The sequence below is a fragment of the Platalea leucorodia genome (assembly GCF_965183815.1).
Source record: "Platalea leucorodia genome assembly, chromosome: Z".
NCBI classification, from domain to species: Eukaryota; Metazoa; Chordata; class Aves; order Pelecaniformes; family Threskiornithidae; genus Platalea; species Platalea leucorodia.
The window spans coordinates 81,792,484-81,813,412 of record NC_138858.1 but is presented as its reverse complement, the minus strand read 5'-3'; the positions used below and the strand labels follow the sequence as shown (position 1 = coordinate 81,813,412).

Sequence of the window (20,929 nt, the reverse complement as noted above, 5' to 3'; positions counted from 1 at the left end):
CCCCCTTAAGGTTTGTAGCAGCAGAAGCTATAGCTCATAAATGTAAAGCCTGACCTCTAGCCACTCTCTGCAAGAACCATGTTCCCTTACAAATTCAGTAAAGCATGTAAATTTTTTATCTTTTTCAAGAGATAAACCTTTTACTGGTGGGAGCGCTCCACTGAATTCATTTAAGAATGGTTTTTATGTGGCTGCCTGCTTACTGTACAAACAATAGTCATCCAGTTCACGAATGATATATCAAAACAGCTGGAGTTAAATAATTCTCAGTCCTCTAGTGGCAGCAAAACCAGATTCAGAAATGAAAAGTTAATGCATTAATCTCACTGTAGCCCTTTTCCAATATAGATAGGTTTGAGAGTAAATAGAAAATTCTGTCTAGCTGCTTTAGTCTATTAGATTTTTTTTTAATGTCTTCCATTTCTGGAACCACAATTTAGAGTAAGTCCTTGCCAGAATGACCAGGAATTGTTTTGCTCAAAGAACTGTGAGAGCTACTGAAGTAAATTCATTTTAGTGGTCTCCTAACAGTTTCAAGGTCATCATTTCTTAGAACTGCAGGCAGCCAAGGCTCAGCAGAACAATTTTAATCTTACTGAAAGAAGAGTATAATTATACATAATGACAGACTAATTCACTCTCATTCCAGGTGGTCTGTCTTAGGCAGAAAACCACTTTGAGAGGTCTGGTTTCTCTAACAAGTCCTGGTGCTAGAGAAGAGAGTCACTACTAAAGGGCGGGAGACTGTCTCACAGCACCAGATCATCATAAAAACTAATTCTTTCTTAGGACAACCTTCAGCAAAATGTTCAAAATAATCTTCTCTAGGCTCATAAATAGCTTTACTTACCAGGACCATGGTCAGATCTTATTGAAAACCATGATCAATGCTTGTGGAGTTGGCCATCAATAAATTAGGCATTAATTTTTATGGCCTTGTGTTCCTGCCTTACTTGTGTTTTGCACATCTCTGTGTTGTAAATTCCCTTCCCTTCATCAAGTATTGATGTGGGGGGAGAAACAGATCACAGCTACTGTTTATTAGAATGTAATTCATTAAGCTGTTGTTAATAGTAGCATCAAGATGTTGTTTTTAAAGACAGATAACTTCGCACAACACAGTCACTTACTTATGCAATTCACTCACGCACGCAAACATCTGCATATAGCAGGCTCTGCCTTCTTGCACGCAGTCCATGTCACACATCGTTGATGCTCATGTACCTTGGTGGTTGTGTACCAATTCAGCAAATTCTTGGTGTTCTGAGTTTGTCAGTTCTTGCAGAGGGATGCTGGTCCCCAGAACTTAACCATCCTTGTGAGAGTTATAGCATCTTCTGAGCATGTAATTTTCCTCTTTTTGACATGTTGTTCTCTGGTAGCTATTTCTCTATCCTAACAGTACTTACAGGTACCATTCACACAAACTCACACACAAGGGGATTTTGTAACATCTGCATTTAATACTAGATTCCCCTTTCCTTGTTTGTCTTCAGCACTATCTAATCTGGAAAGGAATCCTATGTACATTAATAGGAAGAATTTTTTTTTAAAGTCTCTTTCAGAGAAGAAAAATACCACAGTATTAATCAAAACAAAATCACCTTTGCCCTCAAATAATAGACCTATGCTGCTTTTGCCAATACTGCATGAATCCTGGCCCAAGAAAAGATGCATGTAGACCTTTGCATGCAGATCCATTTGTGGTTTTGCCTCCACTGCATTGGATATTTAATATTTCCTTTGAGGGTTTGAGCTTTCTTGAAAGAAGAGGTAGATGAGGGGCATGGTACAGGACACAGACTGAAGAATAAAATACTGTGCCCTCAAAATTGTCAACAGAGAATAACCTTTGTGTGGATTCTTTCAATTTTCAGGTGCTAATCCACACTTATTATTTCACTGCTCCTGTTTCACTGAGCTAGACCAAATAAGAAGTAACTGTAAACTTACACCTAGATAGGTTTAAACATTCAGAATTATCAGATATCATTTATCACAGATAGTGATATCCAAAGCATCTCAAACATTTTGACCTAAGGTACTCAACTGAGCATAGCTGTAAGTATGTCTACATCAGCTCTCACTAACTTTAACAGATGGTAAAAATGGGAAGGGAGATTGAATCCTTTCGCAGGGACATTGCAAAGCAAATTTAAAGAATATTCAGTGTAGTGAAGAGGAGATGTCCCAGGGAGTCATGAGCATTATTATAAATACACTTCTATGAGGGAAGACTATCTACAGACACAGTTTTGTACTAGTTCGATGATTCTGTCCTTTGCATTCTAGGTTACAGCTCGCCTACAAAAATAACGAGTCATTATCTTCTGTCATGGCAGCAGGGTGCCATAGGAGCAGGGAAGCAGCTGGGTCTGCTGTTGCTCTCTGTGACACAGCACTAAGACATTGTTCTGCCACCCATGTGCATCATGTTCGTCTCTTCTGGTTCTCACTGTTCTTCTCACTTTCTCCTGTTACCTTTAACAACTGTCTTCCTGCCTTTGGGGCAGTGGAGAAGGAAGGCAAGGGTACAATCCCATTAATGCATGCACGCATGCACAGACACGCAAGCAGACACATCTGTTGTTTCATAAATCAATAATAATACTCAGAAAAGATAGAACTACTTTTGATGGATTGGACCAGCACTGAAAAACAGTTTTGACAACCCATGTTTTTGTGTCAGGAGCCTCCTTCAGATTCCTCAGATGAAACATTCCTGCTGACAGCCCTTGTGATCCTGGAGTGATACTTCAGAATTGAATAATAAGCTAAGTCTTTCTCTAAAACAACAGATGAGTCTCTCTCATTTGTGCTATCAATTGCTTCCTCCTACTCAGAGGAAAATTGTTTTGTTGTTGTTTTGAACTAGGTAGTTCATTCTACAGACAAGGCAGTGAAATCTCCATTTGTGCACTGAGAATCAGTTCTGAAAGGTTGGGTTTCTTTCAAAAATTAACTTTGTTTTCTGTTTATTTTTAATTGAATATGAAACATGTCAGTATTTCAGATTTTAAATACGGTTGTTACTACATTAAAGGGCATATCATTATTATCTGTCTCTGGTAATGTGCATTTACTCCTGCTATTAGACCCCCACAAAGGGCCTTGCCTTACCTTCCTGATTTGATCTCTAATAATTCTACTTAATTCTGTGTGTTAAACCCACGGGAGAAATAGAAAGTAGAATCTGACCAAAAGGTCTTTGCTAATAATATCAAAGAAACTAAAAAAGAATCAGGTTTTTAAATCTGGGTAAACATACTGTGGAGGGAATGGACTTTTAAGAAAAAGAGAACCAGCTTTGATATCTAGCTCAGATAAAGTGAAAAACGAAATAAAAACTTTGAAGGTGTTTTAAGCGGTCACAGAGTGCTCTGGCTCTATCAAGAGACACCAGCTGAGTAGGGTCATGGTCCCAGTGGGAAAGCCTTCAGAACTTACATGTGTGCTTTAAGAAACACAGCCGGTGACTCAGCAAATGATTACCTGATAGGAACCAGCTCAGCGAAGTGGGATGCGAGTGTCAGGTGGAAAACCTCTGTCTCCCCAGTGATGCATAAAGTCAAGGTTCTGTGTATTCACAGTGATGATGTACTCCTTGCAAAATCAGGTGTTAGATTTTGGGCACACTGTCACTCAATGAGTTAGAGTATGTTAAAATATTATTTGCAATTTAACTGCATCAAGTCAGCTACTGAACTAAGTAGGATCACCAAATTTGTGAAATGAAAATTTTGGGATAACTGTACTGTCGTGGTTTAACCCCAGCCAGCAACTATGCACCACACAGCCACTCGCTCACTCCCCCCCGGTGGGATGGAGGAGAGAATCAGAAGGGTAAAAGGGAGAAAACTCATGGGTTGAGAGAAAGACGGTTTAATAGGGAAAGCAAAAGCCATGCACACAAGCAAAACAAAGCAAGGAATTCAATCCCCAGCTTTATAGACTGAGCATGACGTCATATGGTATGGAATATTCCTTTGGTCAGTTGGGGTCAGCTGTCCCAGCTGTGTCCCCTCCCAGCTTCTTGTGCACCTGGCAGAGCATGGGAAGCCAAAAAGTCCTTGACTAGTATAAACACTACTTAGCAACAACCAAAACATGAGTGTGCCATCAACACCACTCTCCTCATACTAAATCCAAAACACAGCACTATACTTCTGGGTCCAAATGTACCTTCTGTATTCCCAGTGTAAAATAGCAAGGCAAAGGAACATAGATTCACTTACTAATTTTTTTTTTTTTTTTCATGGACACCCAACAGAGAAAGGATAAGCCCAAGATCTACCTTTTGCTACAATCAAAATAACTCAATGATGTGGGACATCTACCTGGTTTAAACAAATGAGCCTTTAACGCTTCATTTCTCCTAAGCTATTATCTCCTACTATTCTCCCTCCTTCACAATTGTTTTTCTGTAGTCTTCCACTGTCAGTGAGTGGGTGTTGGGGCTTTCTAAGTTTTTGGCTAGGAGTCAAGTAATTCAAAAGTCTAGAAGGCTCAGTGCTTGTTGACATTTTACTTCAGCAGTGGCTTTAAGAAAAATTAACGTTTTCTCAGTAGGCAAACACATGGTTGATGTGATATGGCATAAAAGCATGATAAAATCAAACTGAATAGGGGAAACAATAGCAAACTGCTGGACAGGAAAATAAAACCAAGATAAGAAGAGATGAAAGTCATCTTTTCTGTTTGTTTGCCTTCATAAATTTATGCCAGGATAAAATACATTGAATTCTCTGTCTTGTTTTTGATTTTTCCAAGGTAGCGTTGGAATAAAGGGCCTTGAATTGGCTATTTGTCATTTGTTTGTTTGCAAGTTCTTCCAACAATAGTCTCGATTAAAGCCTTTTCTTTGAGAATTGCTAGTTTTCTTTTCCATAACTGGAAACCTAAACCACCTACAGAGATAAGTAGGTAGTGTGACATACCTTATTTTGCTGTACCAGGTTGCTCTGAACCCCTGGGGATGAAATCAGGACATATACAGGACTACCAAATTACTGCCTCCAGTGTTTTCCGAACACTCAACATGGACATGTTCGCTTGGGAGCCCAGGAAAGCGCGGCTGGACAAGCAAGGCAAAGTTAATGCCTGGACCTCTGGCCACAATGACCAGTCACAGTGGTTGCAGGTAAGGTTTCACATACATTTTCCCAAATGTTTATCTTCTTTATGTTTCAGGTATGGTGAAGGTTGACTGGTTTAGTATTATGCTCATATTCTTCACCTTCTGAGTGTAACCATCCTAACTCTGCCACATGTAGATGATGAAGCTATGAAAGCCCCCATATATCTTCATGTCTTTGGTACCTCAGTGGCAGAAAACCCTGCTCAGGGAAAACTTCACCTCTGCTAGCCAAACCCTATGAGTCGCCCAGTAGCCATGACTTTTGCTTTGTTGATGGACACAAATAGTAGTTGCAGATCTATGTCACTGGCTTCTCCTCTTTTGTTGGGAGAGATGATTTTTTTTTCCCCTTTCTGTCCTTCCAAAGCTCCGTGGAAAAGCGTATTTGCTTCATCTTTGTGCACGTTAGCAAATCTGGCCCAGAGAAATTACCTTTGTCTAATTGAGACTGCTGAAAATTACCTTCTGACATTGCTCTGAAGCTAGCAAGACTGAATCAGCACTGGAATTCATTATGAAGCTGTGCACAGGGGTTGTTTTCAGCCTTGGAGTGATTTATACAAATTAGTAGTACGCTAATGTGAAAGATTGCAATAAATCACCGGTATGGAAGCCTATTTGACCAGTCGCTGACACATTTACATTTTTTGAACTGTTGAAAATAGCAGTGTTTTGAGTCAGCTGCCAGTTTGCAGTGCAGTTCTCAGTGGGAAGCCTCAATAGCACTAGATGTGGCTACTAACCCCCTGCAATCTTTTCACATATAAATTATGACATATTAGCTTTTTTACCTACAGTTGCTAAGCAATTTAGCAATACAATTACTATCTTTTCTCCAAGTTTACACACTTAATGAAAGGAAGGAGCAGTTGTCTTGTCTATTTAACGTTTGAATAACTGAAGATCCTGGGATTTGCTGAAAGTTTTTTAGAGCAGCTTGTTGAAACAGCAGTTAGTAACTTCTGGAGAGGAGGAAGACTTTATTGCTATGTTTTATGGTGGAGAAGCAGATGAAAATGTTTCTCCACATAAAAGAGAGGCAGTTGTATCATATTTAGTGATCATCAGTGATACCAAGAAACCAAGGGTGTGCAGAGACTCCACAGAAAAATCCTGTGGTGTGTTATTCCTCCTGTGGGTGACACTGGATTTTTAATTAAATATAGATGACAAGGGGCTGCAGAGTTAATTCTTATATTCTAAAATTTTCCATTCTGTTCTAAGTCTTGCTATACTCGAACCTACCTGAACCTGCAAATTGAATCTGACCACTTGCACAGTCTCTGCAAGTCCTTGAAGTATCAGGCATACTTTTTTTTATCTGGTCAAAAAAAAGTTGTGAAGAAATACTCGTCCTTTATTTCATTTGTCATATGGCTATGATACAAGTTCAGTAACTTCGCAAGAATATGACCGATTTACTCTTTCCTGAAAGTCATTATACTTACGATATTTTTCCAAAAGACTATGATAACATTTCTTGTTTGAAAAAAAACAGGTGGTATTAAAGCCACTTGTTTTTTCAGTGCTTAAACTGATCATTAACTTCTACTGCAGGATGATTTTTTCGAATTCAGTCCACAAGTAGAGATGGTCTCCCATGCTTCAAGTCTAGGTAGCAATTCTGTAAGAAAGACATGCCTTTCATGTAAATTCATCCATTCATTGTTGTTCTCTTTGCTATTTTTTTCTTTAAAACGCAGAGTATTGTATTGTAACCTTTTAACACACTTACTGCAATTTTATCATCATACTGCTTTCATAGAGTTCAGTCAAAACACATTTGTAAGAAAAAGCATGTGAAGGCAAACTTATTTGTATGCCCTTTTCCCTCAGCAGTTACATATTACAAGGAATGATGCCAATAGCAATTCCATGGTATCCTAAAACAGGCTTAGAGTAAGACATAGATTTCTGGATTTTGCTAAAGTAGCTGGCCTACCAGTATGATGCTTCACAGTGTTAGCTTTCCATGTCTTTTCAATTTTCTCCATGTGCCTTATTTGGTTTTTCTTTTATAATTTTCACTAGAAAGTCTATAAAATTGGGTAAAAGCCTACTGAATGCCTTTAAAAATTATTGTTGTAGTGTGTGGTATGTGGATGACTTGAACAGATCTCTTCTGACTTAACAGTGATTTTGGAGGATGCATGCCCAAATGCCATTGCTATCAACTGTTCCTCTGTTTAAAAGCTTGTGTGCTGACACGTCTCAGAGCACCTGCTGTGATAATGGTTGCTGAGAGGTGATGTTTCCATCATGTGTATAAATGCTACTGGCTACTTATGGGCAGTTCACAGCACTTTTGGATAACCTCTAGAGATAAATTCTTCTCTATCATGAGCTGGGGTTGTTTTACTCAGTTTTCTCTCAAAAAGGAAAATGCTGAAACTTCTATGTATTTAAAAATGCAGCCAATAACAAATATGCTCTTTGTTTTAAAGTGTTCTGGATTACTACATCCATAATTTAGCTCCAGAGGGCAGGAACATGAAGTATTTTGTGGCTCCACACACAGACTGTGCATTTTTGGGTTCAAGAACACTCACCTTATTAGTGCTGTCATTGTTGAAAAATCTGTTTTGATCTAGACACCACTCATGAACTCCAGGTTCCCTACACAACACTCCTTTACACCAAGCACCATCATTAGTAAGGGAAGAAAGTATTTTTGTGATGTGGGGGAAAAGTTAATGAGATTAGATGACCGAAATCGTGCTTTTCCAGCTCAGTCATAATCTGGGTCTGAATTCCCCCATGTGTTTGCTCAAGGGAACTCTTGCCATTCCGTTAAAGATGATGCTGTAGAAGCCATGTCAGTTACCTGGCCTAATTTGTAGCACAGGAGCTTCCATTAACTTGGGTAACCAGCCTCTTTAGTGTCTCTGTACTCATCACAGTTGAAATCTATGCAGTTTGATGATACAGACCAATGTAGCTGTTCAGGTTTGGTACCAAATCTAATGCAAATAATCAGTTCCATCAGCTCTCTCTGGTCCTGAATACTTTCGTTTAGGGATTCCCTTCCTTTTGGAGACACCTTTGTGAAATTATCTGAATAACGGTAAAATTAAAGATTGGGGATAGGTAGGGAAGTGAAATTAAGAAAAAAAAAAAGTCATGGTTTACTTCCTGTAATTATATATAAACTTAGCATAAACTAAGCAAGGTAAAGCATTTCAGGTTAAATACTGAGAAAAGAAAGAAAAGCCTAAACTTCACTTTCCTTCAAGGCAGTCCCTTTCTCTCATTACTTTGATTTGCTTCTTAGCATCATTTGCTACCTTGAACCAGTTCACAGTCTTTTCCCAGGATCTGTTGCTGAACTACGGTGACCGGGCTGCTTTGCCAGTTTGGGGAGTGCTTCTGCTCCTCCTGGACACAATCCAGGACTGTCTTTCCAGCCAGTCACCCCACTTCCCATTTCTTCATTTATCTGACATTAAAGGAAGTGTTAAAGTACTTCCCGCCTTATGCCCAGAATGAAGCACTGAGGCTATAAAGATTATTGAAAATTATTCCTACTGATCTTTCAGATGCTTGAAGACTGCTCTTGTAAACAGATTTTCACCATTCGGTATCTCTTTCTCCTAGCCAAGACTATCATTCAAAAGAATTAACATTTTCCTCAAAATCCATTCCCACTCTGCTACTGATTTTCTGCAGTTATAAATTATGAAATCAGGAGAGCGGCTTAAACTCCCTTTTCTCTATTTACTGTTAGTTAAGTTTTGGTGTTTTAAAATATTTCCTTGTTTCTGCTAGATCGGCAGATGCCATATCTGTCATTGTATTGATTTCCCACTCTCACTGCCTAATAAAGACAGCAACACCTTGTACTTAAATGCCTTTGCTGATTTGTCCTTTACCTAGTGCTTCAACAAGTAATTTCTCTGATGCTGTTTGTCTGATCTGCCATCTTCTGCAATATTCCCTGGAGCAGAGGCATCTCAGTTAATTTGATTCTCCAAATAGCTGGCACTTTCTTCTCCCCCCAACCATTTCCTTTGCATAAATTGTTTTGTACGTTATCCTAGTTCTAACTTTCAAATTTTACATGGGTATTGGTAGTATTTTATCTTAAAACCACTGATCTACTGCGTTTTTTTGAAAGCCTGTATCTCTACAGAGCATAGCTGGATGAAAAGGGTGCCCATCTTGGAAGCGTGCTGAGGTTCCTTTTGTTTCTCCATATTATCTTCAGGTCACCAGCAGCACTGCAGTAGTTTTATGTTTCTAGTTGTACTTGAAACTTTAAAACAGTTTACTTGCTGCAAAAATGACTTTCATCTGGTTGCTTTGCTTGTGTTTTGCTGCAAAGCTAGTGGAAGGTTCTGCAGCTTGATGTGCATGACTGATAAACATGGTACAGTTTATCCACAGTTCTTTTATATAGTTACCATTGAGCTCAGATGATTTAAGACAATCATCCCTCCCTTAAACAGTAGAGTGAAGCTACAAGCAATGTCTTATTCTAATGTTTCTCTTCCTGATTATATGTGATGGAATCAGCTAAGCACTATTAGGGAAAAAACAGTTGCTGATAAAGATAGCAGATTGTTTGAAGACTGGCAAAGCAACTGTTATATATATACCTACACATTTTTAAAATGTGATGATTGCCAGTAGTATAATACATTTGAATTGGGTGTTTTCCTGCCAACCTCATCTCCAGTATTAGACAATATTACTGAGATTTTTCATCAACACCGGTAAAAAACAGTTGTCTCAGTGCTGCAATTGACTTAATACATGATCATCTTTGTGACATCACAGAGTCTCTCGTTTGAAAACAAAGGCAAAATTGTATTCCAAATATTTATTAACTTTTTGTTATATATATGCAAAACCATCTCTATCTACAAAGTCTCATTCTATCGTAGGATCTACTTATCTTCATTGTCTAGCATTTATTTACAGTGTTTAAGCTTCCAAGCGATCAAATGAGAGAGTTGTTATTTATAGGCTAAACCATACCCAGCTTCTACTCAGTTTTTCTTACAGAGTACTATTACAGAAAGTAGACTTTGTGCTATGTTTCTCCAGTATTTACAGAACTCGACAGTTGTACATGTTGTGCTTTGCACCACCAACACAAGTAATCTGAAACTGTCTAGATACTAAAATAAATGAAGATTGCAAGAAGACAGAGGGTATCCATGCCAAATACTATGTCAGTTCCAGCAGCCTCCTGACGAGCACAGCTAACATGAGCCTACAGAGACAACACAGACCTTTTTTTGCATTTCACCAAGTTACTGGCTATATAAGCAGATGCAAAGGGACTAAACTACAGTAATTTTTAATTTTATGGATTCTATATCTAAAATTTACATATACAATTTATAGATATCTTAAAATATCTACTTCTAATTAGTTGCTTAAGCTCCTTCTATAGTCAATGGAAAGAGGACAGCACTATCGGGGAATAATTCATCCTATCCTAAGTAAGTGTCTTAAGTTTCTTGTTATGAATCACCCTGCAGATATGCCTTTACTCTGTTAGCCACAGAGACCGACAATTAGCTTAAACTATAAGATGAATTTTTGAATGATTAAAGTTACATGAGGTGAATCCTTCCCCTTTTTAATATGGGAAGAGAACATTATTTTTCATCTCATATTGGTTAGCTGAGCTTATTTTCATGTTGGTGTTCATTCTGTCATTAAAAAAGGAATATTGTTTCCTGTCTCTCATGTGGTATTTGCTTCACATCTATTATTGCACCTGCCTCTTTCTCCCCTTTTTTGTCGTATTTACCTGTTTATTTGTAATGAATTCTGCAGAGGCTTACTAGATAGGAAATCACTATACTGTAGCATTTCCTAAATGCTGAAAACAACTCATAAGGAGAAAATTGTGTGGATCATTTAATTATCTTTTGAATTGTGTTGTTAGCAAAGCAAGCATTAATGCCAATACTGGTCAAAGTGGCCAAATAAATGGTTTCTGTCTGGCCACAGGCTTAAATATTTTATTTTAACACCCACACTCTGGAAAAAAAGAAAATGCTTAACAACATCTTAATTAAATTAGGACTTGAAAGACCCAAAATTGGAATAGGATAAAATGTTAGTTTAAGACCAATCTAGTAATTAACATAATGAGGAAAATAAATGACTTCTAGAAGGCTTGGACTGCTAAGCAGTGTGTTGTGACTGGTCTTTGAAAGATACAGTATTCTATGGGAATTGTAAGCTTAATTATAACACATTATAAACAAAGGGCATATATTTCTCTGCAGATTCAATAAACCACAGCCATCACCAACAGATCAGGAAAGGAATCAATGTCCTTTACATGTACAGCAACAAAAGGTCTCTCTTATTCTTCAGATGCAAAGTTGATACTGTTTTTTAATTATAATTTCTTACAAGCAGAAAAGTGATTTCTCGGATTTCAGGCAGCAAAAGACAAGTTGTGCAGAAAGACCTTTCTTTGTGCCATGCTTTTTATTGGGATACTGAAAGATATTTACAGTCAACATTGGTTATTTTATCTTTTCAACTGAAAGTCATCTTTTTCTTTTCTTGTGGTTCTTGGCAAGGCAGCTGTCATTTTCTGCTTGAAGGACTTAACCTGGACACTCAGCTTTGGCATCTCCTTGGTCTTATGCTTACCTCGATGAGAAGCTTCACAGAGTAATACTCTTTTCACACAGTCTGATAGTTCACAGGATGCAGCAACATAACAAGGCGGGTTGTGATTAAATTATTAATACGGATCTTCCCTTTCTCATACTTTGCCAGAAACTCTCTATAGCTAAATTTCCCTATAAAAAGCAGCCAGTAGTAGAATAAGATAGTAACAGACAAATAGGTCCGAGTCATTTAGTCAAAGACAAAAGCAGGTAAAGAGATACCCTCTTCTGAATTGCACACTGTTGAATTTACCTACTTTGCACTGATTAGGCTAGAATGCCAAACAGGTAACTTCACTGGCTTCTTCACTTGCCCATAAACCATAAACATAAGTTTGCAACTAGATGATCACTGTTTGCTTTTAAGACAGTGTGTAGCTCGAGATGAAAAGGAAGCTTTTTTCCTTTCTTTTTTTTTTTTTCCTATACTCTGATCTCTCCGTACATTGCCAAAGCTTTTTTCAACACTACTAACAAACAGATACCTTAGAGGCATGGTATTAAGAGGTATGCCTTGATTTCCTAGTTGCAGTTACCTGCCTGCAAATATTTGATGGCCATTCCAGAGGTCACTCTCTAACCCAGTTTTTCCCCCAAATAATTTCAAGTTAAATGCCTTATTCACATTAATAATGCTACTAAATTGTACATTTCAGCATTGCCCTTCCTAAATTGCTTTTGACTTTGCAAAGCTTTCTTCTGCAATTCATTTTATGGAAATGTTTATAGTGGTAATTGAATTTAAGCCTTGAAATTAAATAAGGCAGCATAAAATCTTGGTTTATTTTGCCTTTTCAATGCTGTGGTTAGGCTGTAATCATTGAGGTAGCGAAGTCTAGAGCCTTGGTATAATCATTGATTTTACTCTGGCCAAATACAAGGAGACTGTTAGAAGCAGAGGCAGAGTATAGAAGCAGTTTGTTGCAAGGTGTCCAGGAAATAGGCAACAAATAGATACAGCATGATTATTTACTGGGATGAAATATGTATGACAACATCTTCATAAACAGGTACAAAGGAGAGAGTCAGTCCAAACTGTAAATTAGCTATGGTTAAGATTTTATAGGAGAAAAATATTTCATTGCACAAAGTCCTGCCCTGTTCAGTGAATTATATTCCCTACTCTGTTAAGTCTTCAGTAAAAAATAGGGGCTAACTCAGTGTTCCAGAGTCTGTCTCTGGAACATAACAAATTCATTATCACTAACAAAAATTACTTGAGAAGTTTCCATAACCAGTTGAATCATGTCTAGCTCTGAAGCAATGCAAGAGAGTACTGTCTGTTCCCTTACTGACTTGTAGTTTTTCTCTGGGTATCGCTCCCCTGCAGATGAAAGTTAAATTGAGTAATGACCCATTTCCTATTACAATAACAGTTTTTGATCTTGCTTTAAAAAATCTGGGAGCATAAGTGAAAACTCTCTGGTTGTTCTGAATTTTGATGTACATAGGATTTGAGACAGAAGTATTTTTTGTTACTGTGTATTTACAGTGGAAATTTTGCTCTTACTTGATGCCAATAGCAGCACCTTCTGAAAATGGTATGCATTAAATTTTAATTGAAAGATGTTAGTTTTTCGTTGTTTTAAATTCCTGCTTGTTTTGCCTAGCTATCCTTTCCACTGTCTCTATTTGTGAAACAAAACTGTTTTCCTTGCCCTCTCTTAAAATAACAAAATCACTACAAAATTGGCTAGATAGTAATGCAGAAGGAAAGGATAAAAATGTGTTTCTTATTTGTGCCTTCTTCTTCCATGGCAGTGCTTCAAAATAGCATCCACTTTTTCCTAACAAAACTGTACATTGTTTTCCTAGCTACATCTGAATTAGTTTTAGACTCAAGCACAATTGGACACAGTTGTTGCCCCACAATACTTTCAGTCTTGACAAGACAAAAGGATGACAATGAAAATACAGACGAGGGAGAGAAATGAAGCGACCTTGACAAAGTCAAGTATCTTTAAGCAGAAAAAAATACCTGATGTAAAAACAGATGAAACAAAAGCCAGTGCAGGATGAAAGCAAAAGGATAGAGTGGAACTGCACCTAGTTCTGTTTTCTGATAGCTCAATGCTTTATTAACTGGACTGTGCTGTTTTTATTAGCCCTGCATGTTTGTTCCCAAATGTTACTTCTTGTCTAAGTGAGACACTTATATTTTCTTCATGTATCTGTCAAGATTTTATGAGTAAAATATACAAAGGTCTTGGAAAGCTATTCTTCACTGAATAGGCCTCTCAATTTTGCATTCATAAGATTTTAGTCTTTACACCACTTTAAAAATGCAGTGAAGCTGTATTACAAGATTCTGGTTGACTTCAGAACATGTTTGTTCAAAATCTGCTATTCATTTTCTTATTCTGTTCCCTACGTAAAATAGATAGAAACAGATTGGTTCCCAGCTTGGCAAATGGTGAACAGAGGTCATATCATCTTTTTTGCTAAGTAAATAAAGGAATTGAGACACAAACACAAAGAAGTACTGGTGGCAAAGGAACCTCAAATTAATCTAAATTATAAGGCAACAAACTACCTTACAGTCTTCTTCAGAGGAAGAGGAAACATGCTTAACCAGGCTGACATTTACCTAGCAGTAAGCAGAAAAATGAAACAGTCCCATCTCAGCATGTTAAAGCATCACATAAAGTAGATACACACATTTCTCTTACTGTTTCTGAATGTTAGCCTATTCATTGGTTTCGTCATGTATTTTTCCCCAATAACATCCCAATCATAGTTTAGTGTTGGTCTCAGCAGAATACTTAATAGGTTGGCTTCTTTGTTTTTGGTTTCCATGTTAACTTAGGTGTGTTGTGCAAGACCCTCTTTTCACTCTGCTTAATAACATTCATCCTGCTTGATCTTCAAGTAACGCAAGAGCAGTTTCCCTGTCAGAAAACATGACATAAGGGAAAAATCTTTGCAGAAAAGGTGAGAAAGAGGGAAGGAGAATTTAAAAGGGAAATCACAGTAGACATAAAAATACTGCAACTAAACATTTCTTCAATTATCTGGGTCTTGTTGAAGAGCACCTTGAGACTTGTAGTATAGAGTGTCAGAACAGGCTCTTGTTGGAATTTCCTCACTGATTTTGGGCTTGTATCTGTGTGTACATCTACTCACAGGAGCTGAGACTTACTCAACAAGCATAAAGATAGAAAGAGAGGCAAATTTTCTCAAATGGAGCCATGTTTTTTAATCTATAATTCATCTTTGACATCAGGACAGAGCTGAGATCATATCTGAGTTGACAGTGCTTGTGGTCACATTTGATAGTTTTCTCTAAAATACGTCAGATAATATAGGTTAGTTTAAAGGAATGCATACTTTAAAAGTTAGTCCTTAGGATTACAAGAACATTGTGCCTAATTATGTCATATACATAACCATTTCTTAATTGCTTTTGTTGTTGGAGCTATCTCCTTAGAAGCATCATGTTTAATTAACACAAGATCTATTAATCCTATTTCAACCCAGCCTTTCTTTGTTGTATAATTAAGCAGAAAAATATTTTCACAATTAGAAGGTAATTCTATAAATAGCTAGTAAAAGGAAGACACCTCTGTAAAAAACACAGATCTGTTATTTCTAATGGCAAAAGTGAAAATATTCAGACCTATCTTAATGGGTCATCTTTGTTAAGAGGCAATGAGAAACATAACACACCAATACTGTTTTCAGCTAAGAAGTATTAAGAAGAAAAGTATCAGAATGTTTTTAAAGGCCTTACCACATATGGTTAATGATCTCCCTTAGGCAACATCAGAGGTACTACAAAGACATGATACAGTATTTATAAATACAGGAACAGACCCTCACTGTATATTCCTTTATCAGAATTTATTTTTATTGACTTTACTTTGGGATGTTCCTCACTTTGTCTTATTTATACTTCAGTTACATTGAACTCAAACAGTGCTGCTATATTCCAGATATACAAATACTGTGGACTCAGTTTCACGTTTTCCTACATAATGCTGAGCATCCTGATCTCTTAGAAACCTCAATAGCACATTGGAGGAATAGCTAAGACTTGCCTTTTTTTTGGAGAAGAATCAGACAGCATCAGCTGATGTTGTTTCATGGAGCCAAAGAGTAAAAGTAAAGAGATTTTTAGAAGGTGGTTTATTGACTCCCTAGCTAACTTACATGGCAATGTTGAGACTATAATACTCAGTGACCAACTGAGTTGGCAAAGCATAGATGCCTCCAAACTCAATAAGGGCCTCAGAGCACAGCAGTCACATAGTTGAGAGAGGCACATAAGTCCACCACAGAAGAAAGCCATATTTTCAGTGTCTCTCATTGAGCCTGCAAAGGTTCTTCATCCACTTCAACAGAATCTCTGGAAATATCGTGATTTTCTTCTATATATAAATATGTGTTGCATGCTGATACCTGTACAATGAATGGGGTGAACCTCAATTAAACCATGCGGACATTGCAACAATGATGGATCACACATTAGGAGAACACGAGTCAAATCCAAATGAGCTAATGGGAGTGATAGCCTGACCATCAGTAGAGAGGTGCCTGTTGACTAATGAATGAATGAATGACACATTCATTTTTTCCCTTAGACAAGCTTGCCTGTTTCCTGCCTGCAGATCTACCACCACAGGGAGAACTGCTTTACTCAAAATAAACCTCAGAGCTGCTTTAAAACAGCTGCCAGTTTAGTTATTAGTGGTTGACCATTTTTCACAGCATCTGCCACCAAACTATTTATTCTTTTCACTTCCCCCAAATGTACGTTGACATAAATTGCAGGACAACAGTAGGATTTGCTTTCTGTTCTGAAATACATCAGAGGGGTTGTTTTTATTTGAGAGGAGCTTAGAAGTCTTGTTTTCCAAGGTTCACAGAAATAATTCATAGTCCTAGAAAGTCTTTTGATATTAAAAATTAAATCTCTGTTTTATGAGAATTTAAGAGTTATTTGGGGTTTATTATCAGAGAGTTTTAACATGGTTCCCTTTATTTTCTTTATTCCCCATGCTACTGTATGTAATTTTGTGTTGCTAAGGCAATCTGACTCTTTATATAATAGCAAAATACTTTTTTTTTTGTAATTCTAAGATAATTTTCCATTTAAAAAATAAATAAATAAAACACAAGAGAATGAAGGAAGGGTCTTTTGAGAATTTTACATGTCTGAGTTACTTTATATCTCTGCAGATGCATATGGGGATGGTGCAATCTTTCTTCTTTTTCCACTATAATTTTTTATTTTTTCTGATTCCATTCCACTCTTACAGTAAAATGTCATAAAATGTTATCTGGTTTTAGTTCTAATGAAACAATAATGACACCCACTATCAGGGCAAGGGAGGATAGGTAGGGAAGGACTGCAGTGTTATATTTTTCACCCTCTGAAAAGTCAAACTTCAAATGGAATAATAGCATTCTGGGAAAAAATGGAGCAACTGGAAATAAATGTTGTCATGTTGAGTAACATCTAACTTTTTGATTTAAAAAAGTCTGTCATCTATTATGGAAGCTCACTCAGAAGGTGGAAATTGTGGCTAATCAATTTACATTGCAGTCCTCCCACATTCAGCCTTTCCATTTCATTTTGACTGAAACAAGAACTGAATTCTAGAAATTAGATTTTATTTCTTGAATTAAAAGATATAAGCAAGTTAAACTTTAATGCACAAAAAAATAAATGAAAACATTAAAATTAATTATTCAAATTTAATCTGTTCTTCAGTTTTACACAGAACTGTAAATCTCATTTGAGCATTGCACGTCAGCCATTTAGGCAATGTGGTCTTTAAAACTGGAATTGAGACTCTGTATTAGGAGCTTTCTAGATAATTTGATGATCTGTCATTTTGCATTGTATCACCCCATTATTTCACAGATTAAAGGGAAATGCGTAAAAAGAAACTCAATGCCATGATTCTAAAAAGGCATTGTTTATAAAATACAGATCTCTTCATTGAACTGCACTTGATTTTAATCATCATGTAGCAGGGATAAAAACGAAGGCATGTAGTCCTGTTATTTTGTTATATTAATTAGTTTATCACACCAACTTTAGGACCACATTGCCCACAAAAGACTGTAGGAGCTATTTGGGAGGAGTTTTACAGCTCAGGAACTGCCATTAACTAACCTATTACAGTGACATAAAATGTTGTGGGTTTTTTTTTTTTTTACAGAAACATTAATATCCAAGATAAACAATGTCTACTTAAAGAAGTAGAAGAAGTCAGCTAGCGTATGTTCAGATATGGGTAGCAGCAGGCTGATCTTCACTCTTTAAGTTAGATTTAAGAATCAATGCTGTGATGTTTCAAAAATAAGTATCATAAGTCTGATCCAGAACATAGCAAAGACAGTGTAAAGGCTGGTATTTATTTCTGTATATTTTTGCCACAGTACATAGGTAATGATTGAGAGTAAACAGTGTCATCCACTGCAACCTCTAGTTACACACCTCTAGGTTAGTAGAGCAACTGCTCCTGTTAAGTGCAGGATTCGTTGTCCATACCATCCTGTAAATAATCTCTAGCTTAGTTGCCTAAAGTACTTGACAGACTTTTACCAATTTGGTTTTGAGTTGTGGTTTTTTTTTTTTTTTTTTAAACTTTGAGACCAATCGTCTAAGTTCTCTGCATGTAACATAGCAAAAAAAAGTCAGAAAAGAGTATGAAGAAAGCAGGTTGGGAATGCAATATGCAGTTTTTTCACATTATAAGAATTAAGTGGGGTCACATGAGATTAGTAGATGGCAGGTTTGTAAACATAAAAGGAAAGATATCCACATTAAGAGCTAGCATTGAGCTCACTATAGTGGTGGTTATACATACCGCTAGCCACCTGTATACTCTATGAACTGATGATTTAGGAATTTCATGCTTTCTGCACCCCCATTTCTTCTGTGTACTGCCCATAAGTGGATAAGATCCTGCCTGTTGTGCATGGATAAAGGAAGTATGAGTTACAAGAACTAGAGGACATCAGCAGTAAGAGTCAGATTTTAGGAGGTGGTTTTACATAATGCATGATAGACCAGAGAAACTCTGACAAATTATTTTGTGGCTGTAAGAAGTTGATTTGAATTCAAGGGGAGACTGGACATGAACTCATCCAGTTCTTTCAGTTAGAAACCCATTAGGAATTACTAGAACACCAGAGGCTCAAGAAATTCCCTTACCTGAAAATTAATGGAGACTGCAGGTGTATTAGGCCAAAATATATACATATATTTTGCCTTTTGTATATGCTTTTGGCCACTTTTGGAAGCCAAATACTGGGCCCTTGCACCAGTACAGCTTGTCCTCTTCTGTCGGTCTTCTACAGAGACATTTACCATACAAGCAAAGGTACCACAGTCAAGGAAAGGGAAAAATAAACTGAATAAGAAGGCTGGATCAGCATTATGATATTTCATTAACAAGATATTCTTTTTTTCTTTTTTTTTTTAATTTGCAGATTTCTGTGTAATTCTATCATTAGGACTGCTTTCAAAAATCCCTGTTTCATTTAGCTGGAATGCTCAGTGATTCAGGCCAAATACGGGGCACATGTTTCTGTAGTCTAACAATGAAAATAGTTTTCTCCACTGAGGTTGCATAATCAAATTGACTCAGGAATAATGTCAAAAGACTAATTTATGGATGCTACTCTAATTTTATAGAACTTTCATGTTTATTTCTGCAGAATCATATCCTGCAACTGTTGCTCCAGTTTACAGCAGGACTTTTTGTGTTTTATAATCCTGTAAAAAGATCATTTCAGTAAGATTCCTTACTGTGCACAGGTGTGTCAGTATTTTTCCTAAATCTGTTTAGCCAAATCTAAGCAAGTCACTGGCACTCCCTCCCTCTAGTCTCTCTTAAAGGCAGGAAAAGAGCAATTACTGCTTTCCTGAGATGCCTATCTGGGAGATACAGAACAAATGGCCCTCTGGAGGAGTCTGTTCTCTCCATTGACTCTCTATTCAGTCTGCTGAGTTGACATGGCTATCTTTGTCTAGGAGGCTACCTTTCAGAAAAAAAGAAGTTAGTCGAGATTAAGTCTACCCCATGTCATTAAGTATTTTTATTTGAAGTAATTTTAATATAATTATCCAACTGATTTTATTTCAGTATTATTAGGGTAATAACCTGAAATATATTCCTGCACAATAATTTCAATGCTAAGAATGGTATTATGCCAGCATGCTGTCCCCTGAAATTAACACATGCCTTTTCCAGTTAGCCCTCAGGAAATGAAGAAGATCTTGGGGGCTGGCAATCAGGGCAACCTGATTGGGTTGACAGATAATACAAACTATTTGGAATTTGTTTTTAGCAGATCTGCTGGTTCAATCTACAACACTGGACTGAAAAGGTCCCTAAGGCACTGTCAGGTGGACAAAGGAGGACTACATTAGAACAGGGTGATAAGTACCTGAGGTCTGCCAAGGGGCTTCCTTATGTCTTATAAATCCTCTATGTGTATGTCTTCCTCTTTCGATTTTTATGTATTTCATCTCAAGCACTGTGCTGTATTTCGCATTATATAGCTGAAATACCTTCACCATAGAAAGAATTAGGTACATAAGTAAGTAGCCAGGAGAACAACACATTTTATGTGTTAATTACCTAATTGTTTCATTATCAATATTTCTAAACTCTTAAATTACAATTATGTGTGATAGTGTCAAGCAATCTTCACAATATTTTTTCTGTTACTAAGTAAAATTGCACAGAGGAGTTTACACTTCCTTAAGGAATAGAAGAGCTATTGTGTAAATGGATAAAAGAAGGTTTTCCGTAGAATAATTTTGAAGTGTTACTGATGGTCAGTGAAATTTTAAAGGTTCTGACAGTAGCTTTGATTTGTATAAATGACAATATTTTTCAGCCTGGTTAAATAAATGATTGGACAATAAGCAAGATGCTGATAGCAAGCTATGTACAAAAAGCTTAATTTACTGCAACATCCAAACATGTTTGTGGCACATTGATGAGTAAGTAATCAAGGCATAGAACATAATTAGCTATGTCCGCTGTAAATGTTAGCAGGGGAAAAAAATGGAGGTTTAAAATCTGAGTACTCAAGTCTGCATGACTTTCTTAGTATCAAACCCACTATTATTAAATGCACCTGCTTTAGTAGTACTTGTAAAATGTCATTGTCAGAACACACCATACAA

At 37.0% G+C, this 20,929-nt stretch overlaps 1 protein-coding gene across 1 annotated transcript in view; it reads left to right on the top strand.

Moving 5' to 3' along the window:
* The window catches only part of EDIL3 (EGF like repeats and discoidin domains 3), a gene marked incomplete at both ends in the record, with an annotated part of 260,749 nt that overhangs the window by 209,581 nt on the left and 30,239 nt on the right, over window positions 1-20,929 (top strand). Inside the window, one exon of the mRNA XM_082335828.1 lies at window positions 4,956-5,140. Within this exon, the coding sequence (XP_082191954.1) occupies window positions 4,956-5,140 (185 nt within the window). The remainder of the gene's footprint in view (window positions 1-4,955; window positions 5,141-20,929) is intronic.